At 40.7% G+C, this 13,505-nt stretch overlaps 3 protein-coding genes across 3 annotated transcripts in view; 2 read left to right on the top strand and 1 right to left on the bottom strand.

Moving 5' to 3' along the window:
- The first annotated feature begins 3,229 nt into the window (after positions 1-3,229).
- Positions 3,230-6,606, top strand: fth1a (ferritin, heavy polypeptide 1a). The gene is made up of 5 exons (XM_020606899.1): positions 3,230-3,493; positions 4,345-4,450; positions 5,265-5,411; positions 5,645-5,770; positions 6,182-6,606. The coding sequence occupies exons 2-5, from the start codon at positions 4,349-4,351 to the stop codon at positions 6,338-6,340; spliced, it is 534 nt and encodes a 177-aa protein (XP_020462555.1). The 5' UTR covers positions 3,230-3,493; positions 4,345-4,348; the 3' UTR covers positions 6,341-6,606.
- Positions 6,490-10,313, bottom strand: mcee (methylmalonyl CoA epimerase). The gene is made up of 3 exons (XM_020606910.1): positions 10,197-10,313; positions 9,104-9,444; positions 6,490-7,989 (listed from the first exon to the last, which is right to left on the bottom strand). The coding sequence occupies exons 1-3, from the start codon at positions 10,222-10,224 to the stop codon at positions 7,837-7,839; spliced, it is 522 nt and encodes a 173-aa protein (XP_020462566.1). The 5' UTR covers positions 10,225-10,313; the 3' UTR covers positions 6,490-7,836.
- Positions 10,066-13,505, top strand: part of mphosph10 (M-phase phosphoprotein 10 (U3 small nucleolar ribonucleoprotein)) — an 8,976-nt gene continuing 5,536 nt past the window's right edge. The window contains exons 1-4 of the mRNA XM_020606888.1: positions 10,066-10,399; positions 11,145-11,787; positions 11,879-12,057; positions 12,162-12,327. Of these exons, the coding sequence (XP_020462544.1) occupies positions 10,311-10,399; positions 11,145-11,787; positions 11,879-12,057; positions 12,162-12,327 (1,077 nt within the window). The 5' untranslated portion in view covers positions 10,066-10,310. The remainder of the gene's footprint in view (positions 10,400-11,144; positions 11,788-11,878; positions 12,058-12,161; positions 12,328-13,505) is intronic.

Raw genomic sequence — 13,505 nt, 5'->3', positions numbered from 1 at the left:
CACTAAACATCTTCTAATACAACAAATCTCTGAATATCTATCTAACTAAAAAATAACCTAACAACAGCCTGAGGAAGACATCCTGGCTACACTAACATCTTCTAATACAACAGATCTCTAATCAATATCTATCTAACTAAGAAATTACCTAACATCCTATAGGCTTCCTCTTTAGTACTGTTAGGTATTTTTAGTCAGATAGATATTGGATAGATACTTTATGTATTAGAAATGTTTAGTGGAGATAGGATGTCTAGTTAGACTGTTAAATGCTTAGTCATGCTTATGAGTTTCTACAGGGTACATCTGGTCAAGGATAACTAGAGAGAAGAGTTGATGACTGTCAGCAGACAGGATGTTTAATATTATTATTATGACGTGTATAACTGTAGCCTTAGCCATAATATGTTCTTATGTTTAATATCACGACATGTTACTAGAGGTCGTGAGAGAATGTTTTTAGCTACACACCACTTAATCAACAGACACACACACATTGATTTGCTTCATGTTTTGACTACTGCTATGGCCAGCTGCAAAGCTGGCAACAGAGACGTCTCGGTTGACGTTTCTGTGTAGTATAGGGCTAGCCCAACCGAGGGGATATAATGTATAGGCCTGGTGGGTTCAGGGTCTTTCATCTTACATCTGCCTGCATGCAGTTTGGAGGTGCAAGATACCTGAGCGTGTAATGTTAATTTTACCTGTGATCCTTTGAATAAATCAGCACTGTTTTGAAGTTACTTGGACTGTCTCGTCTCTCAGCGTTAGCAATGGTAACAAGAACCAAAGACCAACAGTACAGCAAAGCTGCTTAAGTTTTGCCGTGGGCCAGGGCTTGTTGGTGTTGTATGTGCGAGGAGGCTCTGACACTGCCTCCTCGACCCATGCCACTGTTCTGACCACAGGCTTTGCAGTTTTGAGTTTCTGCCTATAGGTCAGGATGAGGTGTATCATGCAGTGGTCAGAGAGTCTGAGGGCTGCAAGGGGGACAGAGTGATAGGTGTCCTTAATTACAGTGGCCCAGTGTGTTTTCGTCCCTGGTGGGACAGCTGACGTGCTGTCTGTATTTGGGTAGTTTGTGGGTTAGGTTAGCTCTGTTGAAACTCCCCTAAGACAATGAGTAGGGAGTCTGTTTCATGTTAATTAACTGTTTGGCTAGGAGCAGCTGGACATTTTTGGTTCCAAAATGGTTTGCAGTTGATGGATAGTGCCCCTAAGTCTGTGTTACAAGTTTTCTCTGACACCGTGATATCGTTACACCAACCTTCGTTTATGTAGAAGCAGTTGTAAGACCTGCACACTTGCACTTCTCAGACAGTGCTTTCTAAAACAATCCTTGCTTTTAAGCTACCACTTGCAGGCCATAAACCCATTATAGCCCTGAGTTGAACATATCTAATTGATGGATTTTGGGGGTCAAGCCTTGCAGAAGGTGTAACGTGTTTAAGGCAAGAGCAGACTTATGCTTTCATACTGTGATCCTTACAAATACAGAACATTGTGTTTCACTTCGTTTCTTATTTTTTATTTAGCTAATTTTACCTTGTCCCCCGCCTCTGGAACCAAACCCTCACTCTTGATTAAGTGCTGATTAAAGCTGTTTAGTGAATTCTCCATCATGTCTGTGTAATTTGTAATACTGTGTTAATGTAATGTTACAACTGTGGATTTCTAATCAGAGAAACTCAGGTTTGTTACTTCTACAAACCAGCTGTTCTCATTTTCTTAATTCTGTGCTTTTACATTTTAACTTCAATTTGTATATCAATACATTTTATATATTCTACTCATATATTAATATAGCTCAGGCCTCTTCTCTAAGTCTGTCACATCTTTATTTATGAGCCCTGTTGTTAAAGTTTATTATTGTTGGTCTTTACTCTAGTTCCTTGCTGATTTCTGGGACACTGATAACATACCATTGTTCCCACTGTGCTGAAACCTGTAGCCTGTGTGTCTTAAGTTTCTTGCTGATTTAGGTGCGCACACCTTCCCCCTTTATTGTGCTTTGGTTGAGCATGATGTCTTCTACTTCTGCTGTGAATCATAGTCACATTGTGATCTCTGAGTACAGCACAGACTGAAAGTCCTGCCCCACATATGAGCACCAAACTTTAATTTAGGAGTTTGCCCAAGCATAGTATCAATATTACTTTAAAACTAAATTTTGACACTTTTTAGGGCAGGATGTAGTTTTAGGTCCCAATGAACCTGTCAACACTTTGTTCACTATGCTAATCTCAACTTGTTAATGACTGAACAAGCTTCAATGAGGGAACTAAAATGTATTTGTCATGTCCTGGTATGACCACAGAACTGTTACTTAATCCCTAACTTTTTAAATTTGCTAATGTTATTGAAAAACAGATTTGAGTCATGTCAACTTCACAAGCACATGGCACAACATGGAAAAGCCACATCCTCAGGACAAGACTAAAGTTCATTTTCATTAGAAGGGCAGGTGACGCTTCTTTGAAGACAACAATGTACACATTTTAGATAGAGAAAAAGTTTGAAAGAAGCCATCTAACTAGAATGACCAGCACTAAACAGTGAAAGTGGTCTATATAACACCACTTACAATGCAGTCCTGACATCCTTCCCAAAGCAATTTAACACCCTTCCACACCTTGTCTCATGTGACCCTAAGGACCTGCATAATGGCTAGGTGGATTTTAATGACCAACATGTGATTTCTTTGGACCTCCAGGTGTTAACGACTCCACAAACGCTTAATATCTGGGACTCCCCAGTCAGAAAAGAAGCTTATGCTCTGCTGTAGCATATAAAATCAACCAAAGGTCATAGCACTCTAAAGGTTGCCTCACAATGTTTTATTCTTTAAAAAAATCACATGGCTGGAAAAAACAGGTTTCAGCATAACTGCCTTCTTCATTATAGTGAACTAACACCACAACAAAGGCATTTCTCCCTACCCCTTGTGATCAGCACAGGTAAAACTAATTCGTGCTGCGTCATGACAAGCAAGCAATCTACACAATTCATTACAAACAGGAAAACACACACAAATCATATATATATACATACACACACAAAAAATAACTTCCATCTGCTAATGTGCTATACAAATGGTTTTGTACAAATGTTTTGCCTTGCCTTGCTTAAAATAATTTAAAAAAAAACAGAGGATGAGCTCATGGCGCAGACCGTCCCACTTCCGGGCAGTGACGTAACGGTCCGTAGCGTTATTAGAGCACGCTCAGGCCACATTTCACCATTGATCCACTTGCTAACGGACGGGAAAGGTTACCTGCTTCAACAGTGCTTGAACGGCAACCCTTCAGCTGTCTTCGGGCATTATCGCTTTGATTTCCATCGACAATATATCAAATCAAATTTGTTAGCTTTAAACGACACCTAAGTCGATTATCCTAAACCCTTTTAACTCGGTAACTTACTAACGCTTTGTTTTACTAGCAACTCGAATAAGACTCGACCTTCTCACAAGAAAACCTGCCACTGAAAATTGGTAAGAATATATCTGTTTGCCTTTTCACACGTATCGTTGTTTGCTTGCCGTTGACGCAGTTATCTGCACTGGCAACTGTGTAAATGATGGTGCATCTTTGACATAGTGTAACCTCTAGTGGTACTGGTGCGGCTTGTCTCCTGGCCGTGGCGACCGCCATCTGGCCTTGGCGCAGTTGGTTCTCCAACGTGAGCGCCATCTCAGGAATCCCGAACAAAGCTAGCCACGTTTATTTTTGTTTTGTTTATCTCAGCGGTACAGTCATAATTTAAGCGTTACCTCAATTTTTGAGCAACTATACCGTTATGTTTAAATGTTTTTAAAAGTTGTAGCGATTCTCAGTAATTTTTTTTTATTTTTTTATTTTATTGTCCTTGACAAGCTTTCGCATTGCGCAGCAAAACAACTCTGCCAATCCCAGTGGTATTAATTTGTGAAATGGCCTGGTGCAATGTGACGCCAGACCTTTGAAAATATACCCAAGTCTGTTAGAAGTTCAGTTAATTGACAAAAATAACCTGCAAATGTTTTTTAAAACTGGTTTAGAAGAAAATAATTTAAGGTTTTGGCCTTTTAATTGAGCAGCCCTAGTTAGGGCAAAATATTTAGGAGTCACTAAGCTTGACAGAGTACTGGTTTTTAAACTGAATTACTATGCCAGTTTAAATTGGAGAAATAAAAACTACAAAAGGAACCAGAATCACTTGTAAAACAATTCAAATGTTTATAGTACAATAAAGAAAAGCAGTAACTGACCATTTAGTTTTAACTGTATTGTCAGTTGTCATAAGGTCATGCATCGCTATGGACTTGACTTGTTTATCTAGTAAAGTTTGTTTTGCTGTTTTTAGAGCTATGAATTCCCAGGTGAGACAGAACTTCCACCAGGACTGCGAGGCTGCAATCAACAGGCAGATTAACCTGGAGCTGTATGCCTCCTATGTCTACCTGTCTATGGTGAGTCACAACAGGTGGAGTGGTAAGCCTAGGGAGGAACAACTGTTGCTAAAAGGGGTAGGAGTGCTCAGTGAAATGGGAACTGTCAGCTATTCAGCTAATGATATTATTGAGAAGTGATTGTAATTCCTGTTAAATACAGTATTCATGAAGCTGTTGTTGCGTGGACTCGTGTATTGTGCTCACACAGCAGTGTGCTAAAATCTTCAGGTGGACTGGGAAGCAGTGGTCAGGCCACCTCCTGTCATAAAATTTACCAAAGTGCAGCCCTATTGTATAAGAATGTGTGAATGAGTTTTTGTCTGCTTGATAGCATGTTTGAAATGAGTGGCCAGAGTAAAGGTTGAAGTTTGCTGTGCAATTATTTACAGGGAGAGGGCATGGAGTGCATCACCTATATAACTGCTTTCATCCACTGAGCCTCAACATGGTTGTATAAAGAAATGCATTATGTGGTGCAGTTTAGGATTTTCTGCTTAATGAAATTAAGGTTTAAATGTCATTTCTAAAAGTTGTACATTATATTTGTATCACTTAGCTGTTGTGTACTGCAGAACAATATTACTGATTAACATTTGCATTTTTGAAGTGGTACTGATCTCTCACAAACATGGTGTTTGTGCAACATTTTGTCATTGTATGAGAAAGGCATTCACTCCTCACAACAAAATAGAAGCGGATTTTTAACATTTGGTTTTGAGCTGTGCGGGGTAACTTGCTATCTTGGCCTTGTGTAAGGTTCAGCCACATTTCATTACTTTCTGTGTCACCTGAAGGAAATTGCTAGTCAAATGCCAATATTCTTCCCCCTCAGTCATACTACTTTGACCGGGATGACCAGGCATTGCCCAACTTTGCCAAGTTCTTCCGTCATCAGTCGCATGAGGAGCGTGAGCATGCTGAGAAGCTGATGAAACTGCAGAACAAGAGGGGTGGAAGGATCTTCCTACAAGATGTCAAGGTATTTATTGTGTATGTGTGTGAAGTAATAAACAGTTGCTTTTTAACGTAAGCACTGGGTTATCATCAGGCACATGTTGGGAGGGCAAAAGATACTGAGGGTGTGCATGCACTGTGCTTATCTTGGACCAACTCCCAGAGCTTGAGTAAAAACTGTAGAAGCACTTGGAGCGGGATGTTGCTCATAAGGTTGGCCTCCTACCTCATGTCTCACTGATCTGCTTTACTTTGCAGAAGCCAGAGAGGGATGAGTGGGCCAGTGGTGTTGAGGCCCTTGAATGTGCCCTGCAGCTTGAGAAGACTGTGAACCAGTCGCTGCTGGACTTCCACAAGCTCTGCACGGATCGCAATGACCCACATGTGAGTGTGCAACTGTGGCTTGATGGCTGCAAGCAGCATAAAACACTTATTTGCCTCACATTTTAAAGAATTTTCAAGTTAAAATATTAACAAGTAATCTGTTCTGATCAATTACCTCATGCATACCCACAGTGTTGGCCTGTTTTTATAAGACTGAAAATACTTTGATCTGAGCACAAGCACTTAAAAGCTGCAGGTTCTTCTCATGGCTTGCAAGATATGAAAATATCTGCATACTTTCATGTGGTATTTGTACAGTGCATCTGAGGAGTAGCAGATGGCTGACTTGAATCTAGTGACTAATACATGTATCATGGTGCTATAACAAACTTTTGGTTTAATGGGTAATGAAACAAGAGTTGGTTCTGTCTTTTTTTAAGTTTAAGGTCTAATTTTAATTTTGACTTGCAGCTGTGTGACTTCATCGAGACACACTACTTGGAGGAGCAGGTGAAGTCCATTAAAGAACTGGGTGACTGGGTGACCAACCTGCGTCGCATGGGGGCTCCACAGAATGGCATGGCAGAGTACTTGTTTGACAAACATACCCTGGGCAAAGAAAGCAGCTAAACCCACCAAATTACATTTACAAAAGCCTCTATACATGTATATTTGTATCTTGGCTAGTGAATATTTGCAGCCATGAAGCCATCTGCATGGTACTGGCTAGCCACTTAAACCTTAGTCCTGTTTTGATCGCTATTTCCTGCACATTGTACTTCAGTTTACTCCTGTGAGCTATTGCATTCAAAGCAGAGTCATGTATCTTGTCCTTTTGTCATCGCTGTTTCAGGCCAGGAGCTGTTAATTTAGCCAAATAAATCAAACCCTCTGGATTCTGGTTGTCTGTTTGTTTGGGTTTTTTTTTTCTCTCCCCAAAACTGAAATGAGTAAACAATGAAGCTACTGCACTGACAAATGGTCACTTTCACTTCTTGGTCTTAACTGAGAAAACAGAAGTAGACCATCAACTGACATGTAAAGTCCCAACAGTGGGCAGTAAACAATGTGTAGAACACCCACTGTATGGGTTTTTTTTTTCCCTTTGCAAATGTTTTCCTTGAGCTGACTGAAACCTGCTAGGTAAAGCACTCCTCACTGATAATCTGTTTATCTGACTGTGAAGACAATTACTGTTTTCCAGAGCCTGTGGCCACTGACATATACTCCATACGTTCAAAATAAGTAGCTTGGACTAATCATATCATTTAGCTTACATCTCATTTTCTGATGTTGGTTTATGCTGTTTCCTTAAATTTGAAAGACCACAGGCCAGTTGTCTTTTGACCCATGTAGATAGTTTAAAAATGAAGTCTGAGTAATTAACTCAAGGAAAAAAGAGGTTTGACTCGACCTGTGTCACCAGTTACACAGGTTTCATCAGGCACAATGATGCTGTCCGGTTGGTACCGTCATGCCCTTGTGACCTACAACTATAGCATCAGTGCTATTGTCTGTTTTTACCTGAAATACATGTAGATCTTGGATTTTTGACCAACTATATTGTGCTGCACACAACACACCATAAAACATTTCCAATTTGTTTCACTTGAGGCTTTTTCATATAAAAAATGCCACCCTGTTTGAAGACTTGGCCCATACAAGTCAAGATGTCTTTCAATTCAGCCCTTCATTCTGGAATCTGCAAATTTAAAATGGGCATGAGTTTATGTAAAACTTTCCCAACCATTGATAATCTGTAAAATTGAATGAGAACACAATGTTGCCAGTTGACTTTTTAAATACTTGAACTGTGACAATGAAATGAGTTTCTCCCTGACGCCTACAACGTCTAATCATCCTGCTGTAGGTGTGGTGCAGGACAATGGGAGTGCCTTGACATGAACTGGCATTACACTTGATAGAAACCATGAAACACACCACGCTATTAAAACAGGACAGACTGAAGCAGAGCTGGACCATCAACTCGGAGGCACCTTTCTGACCCAAGAAGCTTAAGTGATGTGAAGAGCAACATTACAAAATCAGCACTGGTTAAAGCGATGATTAAACTGTAGAATATATGTGAATTAATAGCTCCCACAATCCCTGTCAGACAGAGCTATTCATGCTGCTTCCAGCTCGACCAACACACCGTCACAGTCTTTAGGATGAAGAAACATCACTGGTTTTCCATGAGCACCTATTCGGGGCTCTGCTGACAGAGTTCTGATGTTCTTTGCCTTCAGGTCGGCTATTGCGGCATTAATGTCATCTACCTGCAACAAAGAGGAAAATCACCTAGTCCGGCACACTGCATAATACAGATCTTTAAATGCAGAGTAAAATATAAAATACAGAAAGAGTGCTGTATTCTTACTGAGGTTTAAAATGTGCAACTTTAAACATGTCACAGAAACAAACATATGGCACACTAAGCTATCTCTCTCAATCCTCTGGTAACACTAGTACATTCTTAATAAGCACTGAAGGCTTGTGCACAACCTCTGCAGCCAACATCATCATACATTTGAAGTCGTTTGGCTGACAATAATTTGGAGACCCACTATTAGTGGAATTTTGAGGCCAACACCAGTGTTTATATTTGAGAGTTCAAAAATTGTGATAACTTGTTTTTGACAAAACACAGATAACACCAGCAAGCCTTCAGACATGTATGGAGTGTGACATTTTAAGACAACTTGTTAGTGCTCTCTGGTGGACAAACTATGTACTTTTAACATAGCAAACATCTAGTTGAACTCTAAAGAGAAGTGATTCAAAATGCTCTAATATTCCCTTATGCTGTACGGAACACAAACTATGACAACACAGTAAATCTTTTACTAAAAGATAAAAGCTGGAATTCACTGTAAAGCTCTGTAGTCTCCAGAGATAACCTCTGGCTTAAAATGGAACAGGGTGTTTGTTCCACACATGTGCTGCAGTTACTATTATTACACAACTTATTCAGTCCATAATTGTAACGTTAGACCATAATCATGACAGCAACTCATCAAACAGGTGTGTCTTATAATGAATGCTGTGTCATCAGTGCCCTTTGTGTTGGCCTTGTTTACAGACAGCACGTCACAGGTGTAAATAATTCTGTTTAGCTGCTTCAAGTTCAGGTTCCTGGTATTGTGCATGCCAGCTCACTGTCATGCTGGCATAGCTTACTGGGACACCTGAATAGACCAGAGTCATCAATAATATAACGCCTGTGCTTTTCTTAGCATGACATGTCAAAATTGCCTATTGTGCATGCTGTTCACTTGCATACATGGATGGAGCAGAGGTAAATGAAGGTAAATGCTGGTTCTACACAATACTGACTACGTGTACCTAATAAAGTGTCCACTGAGTGTAATCCTTGTGGCACTGCTGTCTCACCTCAATACAAATGTGGTGCATCCCTCCAGACTTGTTCTTCTGTAAGAAACCAGCAATCGGACTTTTCTCCCCCAGAGGATGGAGTAGCTCCAGCTTAGTGTTTCCAAGTTCCACGAACACTGTGTAAACGCCGTGCTCTGGCAGAGGCACCTTGTCGCTCACTGTGGCCCCCAGTACGTCCCGATACAGAGCTGTGGCCCGCTCTATGTCAGGGACAGCGATGGCTATATGGTTCAGCCTCCCCAGTTTCCACAGTGATCCAGGAACGCTCTGATGGAGGGATGCTGTCATTGAATGTGCCCGCAAGCGTATGAGAGGAGAACATCTGGAAAGACCTGTCACTGAATAAAGAGTCAAATATAGTGAGATTAGTTGTAGCTATTATGTTGGAGCACTGGTACTAAAACTAGAGTTTTTACATAGTTTCTCCCTTCTTTTTTACTTCAAGAATTTTTAGTATAGGAAAAATCATCTTATTGTTTGACAATATCACATATATAGTAGCCAGAGTGAACCCAAGTCATGTTTTTAGAGGTGCACCACCCCATCAAATAGAAATGTAACCACTGTGAGTATGGTGAATACACACATTTCCCCCAATTTTGCCTGCCATTTGTTATCTTTGGAGTCTCCAGTAGATTTTACAATAAAGTTCTGTGTGTTTGAACCACACACTGCAGATCCGTTTTTGCATAACTATGTCAATGGAATTCCTTGTCATTTCAAATTTTTGTTGAAGAAAATATGTGCAATGCTGAATAAGTCAAGACTGAACTGTGAACTGAGACAAACCGAACAATATTCGGCAAATTGATCGTTGCCTGCATTTGAATAAAAGAAAGCCAAACACCTCGTAGACACAAAAATTATGTACCCAAACGCTGCAACAAGACAAACATGATGTGACGTGAACATATGGTTTAACAGTCATTTAACGCAGCCTCTGTTCAACAAGTCTGCAGTCTTGTTTGAGGCTGGACAATAAATCTGAAGGCGACCATATTGATTACGATTGCGAAGTACAGTACAAAAGGCGTATTTGGCAGGTGGGCAATAATCAGCGCAAATAATTTACTGTAGGGCACAAACCAACCTGCAACCTTCAGCGCGGCCGACGCCATTATTGTATCTCGGAACCAAGGAGCAGCGGAACAGTTTCTCGGCGGGCCTGTTTATCTCCGACACAGGCGGTCACACGTGGGGGGGAATGATGGCTAGTGGGGACGTTTGTAGCGTGCTAAAGGAGTGTGTTCAGACAATAGATGCCAATACAGCACAACCAGAAAAGTTTTTGAGGCAAGTGTTCGCTGTCAGCATGTTTGTGATGTTGAAAAAGTTGTTAAATGTTGTTGCAACGTTGTTTACGCATTTGAGGTAGCCCAGCTAGCTAACCATTAACTAAGGCTAACTGTATGAACTGCTAGCGTTAGCACCGCGCTTGATAAGAAAAAAGATGTCGCATTCAATCTTTTCGATGTTTTAAGGAGAGGTTGTAAGAGTTTTTATTATTTTCTAAGTCTCTGTTTGTCGGTAAAGGTAGTAGAAGTACTCAAATCCTTTACCAAAGTAAAAGTCTTGCATTCAGAATCCTTTCAAAGTAAGGATACATATTTTGCAGTTAAATGCCCCATGTACATGTGATTCACTATGATATTAGGTTCTGATCTGCCACTATATAAGCAGCACCCAAAGGGTCACCTGATAAATCTGAGGAGTCCTAAGATGATGACACGTTCTTATTTACCAGTGGACCCAACTACTCGCTGCTTTTTAACAGAAGAATAATTAGTTGCTAAAATTGACAGATGAATGTAGGGCTGTAAAAAGTACAGTATTTCCATCTGAAATGTAGCCAGTTGAGCAGAAATATGTTATTAGCCTGTTCAGAAATATGTTTTTTGAGTACAGTGCGCCAACAGTGAAGATCACCATAGTCCTACCCCCAACTTCTTGGGTGTCTTTTGGGCAAATTAAAAATCCCTTCTTGATTTTAATAATACATCAGACTTGCCGTGCTGACTATGTGTTTCCACCTTTGTAGCCTTCAAGATGGAGTGGCAGCAGACTTTACCTCTCTCACTAAGACCCTGTATGATCTCCACAAAGCTCAGGAGCCAGCAGATTATAAAGGCAGCCCGTTGTTGCAACTGGTGGTGGAAAATTTTGATGAAGAGCAGATCTGGCAGGAGCTGGAGCTGCAGAACAATGCTGTACTGAAACACTTTAAAAATGCCATTGATGAGGCTTTATCAGATGAGACATTAACAGTCCTGGTAAAGGAGGAGGAAAATGGCGATGATGAAGTTGAAGAGGAGGAAGAAGAAGCGGAGGAATCACCCAGACAGTCAAAGGAAATGGCTGTGGAGGCTGAGGGTGGGGCAGAGGATTACACAGATGAGGACTCGGATGTAGATTTTGATGTGGATGCTCTAGAGAAGCGAGAGAAGCAAAAAAGAGTGATTGGAAGGAAAGGCTCCAAAACAAAGGTGGTTCCCTCTGAGGTTGATGATAAGTTCTTCAAACTGACAGAGATGGAGTTGTTTCTTGATAATATGGACAAGCGAGAGGTAGAGGAGGATGAGGATGAAGATGGCATAGACTATTTTCAGGACCTGCCCTCTGATGTGGACGATGACCTTGACCTAGATCAAATCATGTCTGCCAAAAGGCTGAAGAAAAACATTGTATGTATTTTATCATTTGTTTTCACCTATTTAATTGTGTCCTGATGATACAGAGTACCAGAAATATATTAACTATTGTTAATACTAACAGGCAAAGAGCTCCAGGAATCTCAAGTACAAGGACTTTTTTGATGCAGTGGATGGTGAACAGGTTGAAGCAGATGACCAGTCAGATGGTGAAGATGACAGCATGGATGAACGCCCAGAAGATGATGAAGGAGAACTAGATGACGAGGAAGATCGTGATGGTGAAGAGGAGGGCGGCAGTGAGTAAGTGTGATTAAAGTTATGTAATTCTTTTAAATGGTGCTTGGGAGACGCACATTTAGTTGAGTTTGGTTGACTCCATCATGTCTGTGTTTACCCCTTGCCAGGGATAAAGAGACAAGTCAGCCCAAAGCATCTCACAAGAAAGTAACCTTTAACCTCTCTGGTGATGAGGACAGCGAGGGAGAAGACATGGAGGACATTTTTGGTGGAAAAACTCCAAGCTCAGCAAAGTCTGAATCAAAGTCATCATTTGAGAAACGGCAAGAAAAGGTAACAAATTTTAAAATGTTGACAATTTGGTTTGCCAGTCCTTCCTTTGTTTAACAAAAACAAGGCAAACCTCTCTAATTAATCAGCATTTAATTTTGTCATAACACAAACTAGCCATACTAGGACTACATAAAATATGAGTGGTATGCTTTAATTGGGAAATGTGTTTTCAGTGAATAAAAGGAATACAACTAAGAATCTGATGCTGCACAAAGTGTGTTTGTTCAGCAAAAAGTTGAACCAGGCACAACTTGGGTTACAACACTGTCATCTAGAAGAGTGTGCCCATTTGGTGTGTGACATAAATAAATGACAGTGGTCTTAGGGGGCAGTAAAAATTCTCATTTCCATCTTTCTCACATTGAACCTGCAAGAGCAGACGTCTTTACTGCTCCTCTTGTCTGTTCTACGATTTTTCACATCTTCTACATTTTCAAGTCTTTGAACAAATTCTACAACTATTAAAATGCCTCCAAGAGGGAAAAGAGCTAATAAATCAGAAGCGAACGAGGATGTTGAAGCAGAAGAGGATTATATTTCAGCGGCGCAAGTAACAGAGATGTTGAGTCAGCAGAAGCAGATGTACACCGCACTGTTGAGCCAACAACAAGACAACTTCAAAGGTTTTGTGCAACTACTTATGGAGACAAATAACAAGAGACTCGACGACATGACCAGAGAAATACAGGAGATAAAAACGAGTTTGCAGTTTACCCAGCGAGATGTGGATGTGATTAAAGCAGCCATGGGTGAACAGAAAATACAAACCAAGGAAACAAGGGATGATGTCTACAAAACTTGTGAGAGTCTAATAGCCATAACGGATAAAATGGAGCATTTGGAAGTACAGTCCAAGCGAAAAAACCTGATCTTCGAGGGAATCAAGGAGTCAGCTGGAGAAAGCTGGACAGAAGCGGAATGTAAGGTGAAGGAAATATTAAAGGATAAACTGCAAATTCATCAAGAAATTGAGATGGAGCGAGCTCACAGAGTCGGGAAACCTTCTGAGCGGGGGCCGAGGGCGGTGATGGTAAAGTTGATGAAAGAGAAAGATAAGGCACACATACTGCAACAAGCAAAGAAGCTTAAAGGATCTAATATTTATATAAATGAAGATTACACCGAGTCTGTGAGGAAGAGAAGAAGGGAGTTGATGCCGAAGTTAAGGGAGGCCAGGG

This window comes from Monopterus albus, unplaced genomic scaffold (genome assembly GCF_001952655.1).
Source record: "Monopterus albus unplaced genomic scaffold, M_albus_1.0 scaffold4.1, whole genome shotgun sequence".
NCBI lineage: Eukaryota > Metazoa > Chordata > Actinopteri > Synbranchiformes > Synbranchidae > Monopterus > Monopterus albus.
Note: the sequence above shows the minus strand (reverse complement) of the source record. Positions and strands in the feature narration are given on the sequence as shown.

What these genes read in the sequence shown, in the direction of transcription:
- fth1a (XM_020606899.1), top strand. Translation starts at nt 4,349, where the DNA reads ATGAATTCCCAGGTGAGACAGAACTTCCACCAGGACTGCGAGGCTGCA. An exon ending in CCTATGTCTACCTGTCTATG is followed by an intron (nt 4,451 to 5,264) that starts GTGAGTCACAAC and finishes CTTCCCCCTCAG; the next exon opens with TCATACTACTTTGACCGGGA. An exon ending in TCTTCCTACAAGATGTCAAG is followed by an intron (nt 5,412 to 5,644) that starts GTATTTATTGTG and finishes TTTACTTTGCAG; the next exon opens with AAGCCAGAGAGGGATGAGTG.
- mcee (XM_020606910.1), bottom strand. Translation starts at nt 10,224, where the DNA reads ATGGCGTCGGCCGCGCTGAAGGTTGCAG. An exon ending in GGCCGCGCTGAAGGTTGCAG is followed by an intron (nt 9,445 to 10,196) that starts GTTGGTTTGTGC and finishes CTCTTTATTCAG; the next exon opens with TGACAGGTCTTTCCAGATGT. An exon ending in TGCACCACATTTGTATTGAG is followed by an intron (nt 7,990 to 9,103) that starts GTGAGACAGCAG and finishes TCTTTGTTGCAG; the next exon opens with GTAGATGACATTAATGCCGC.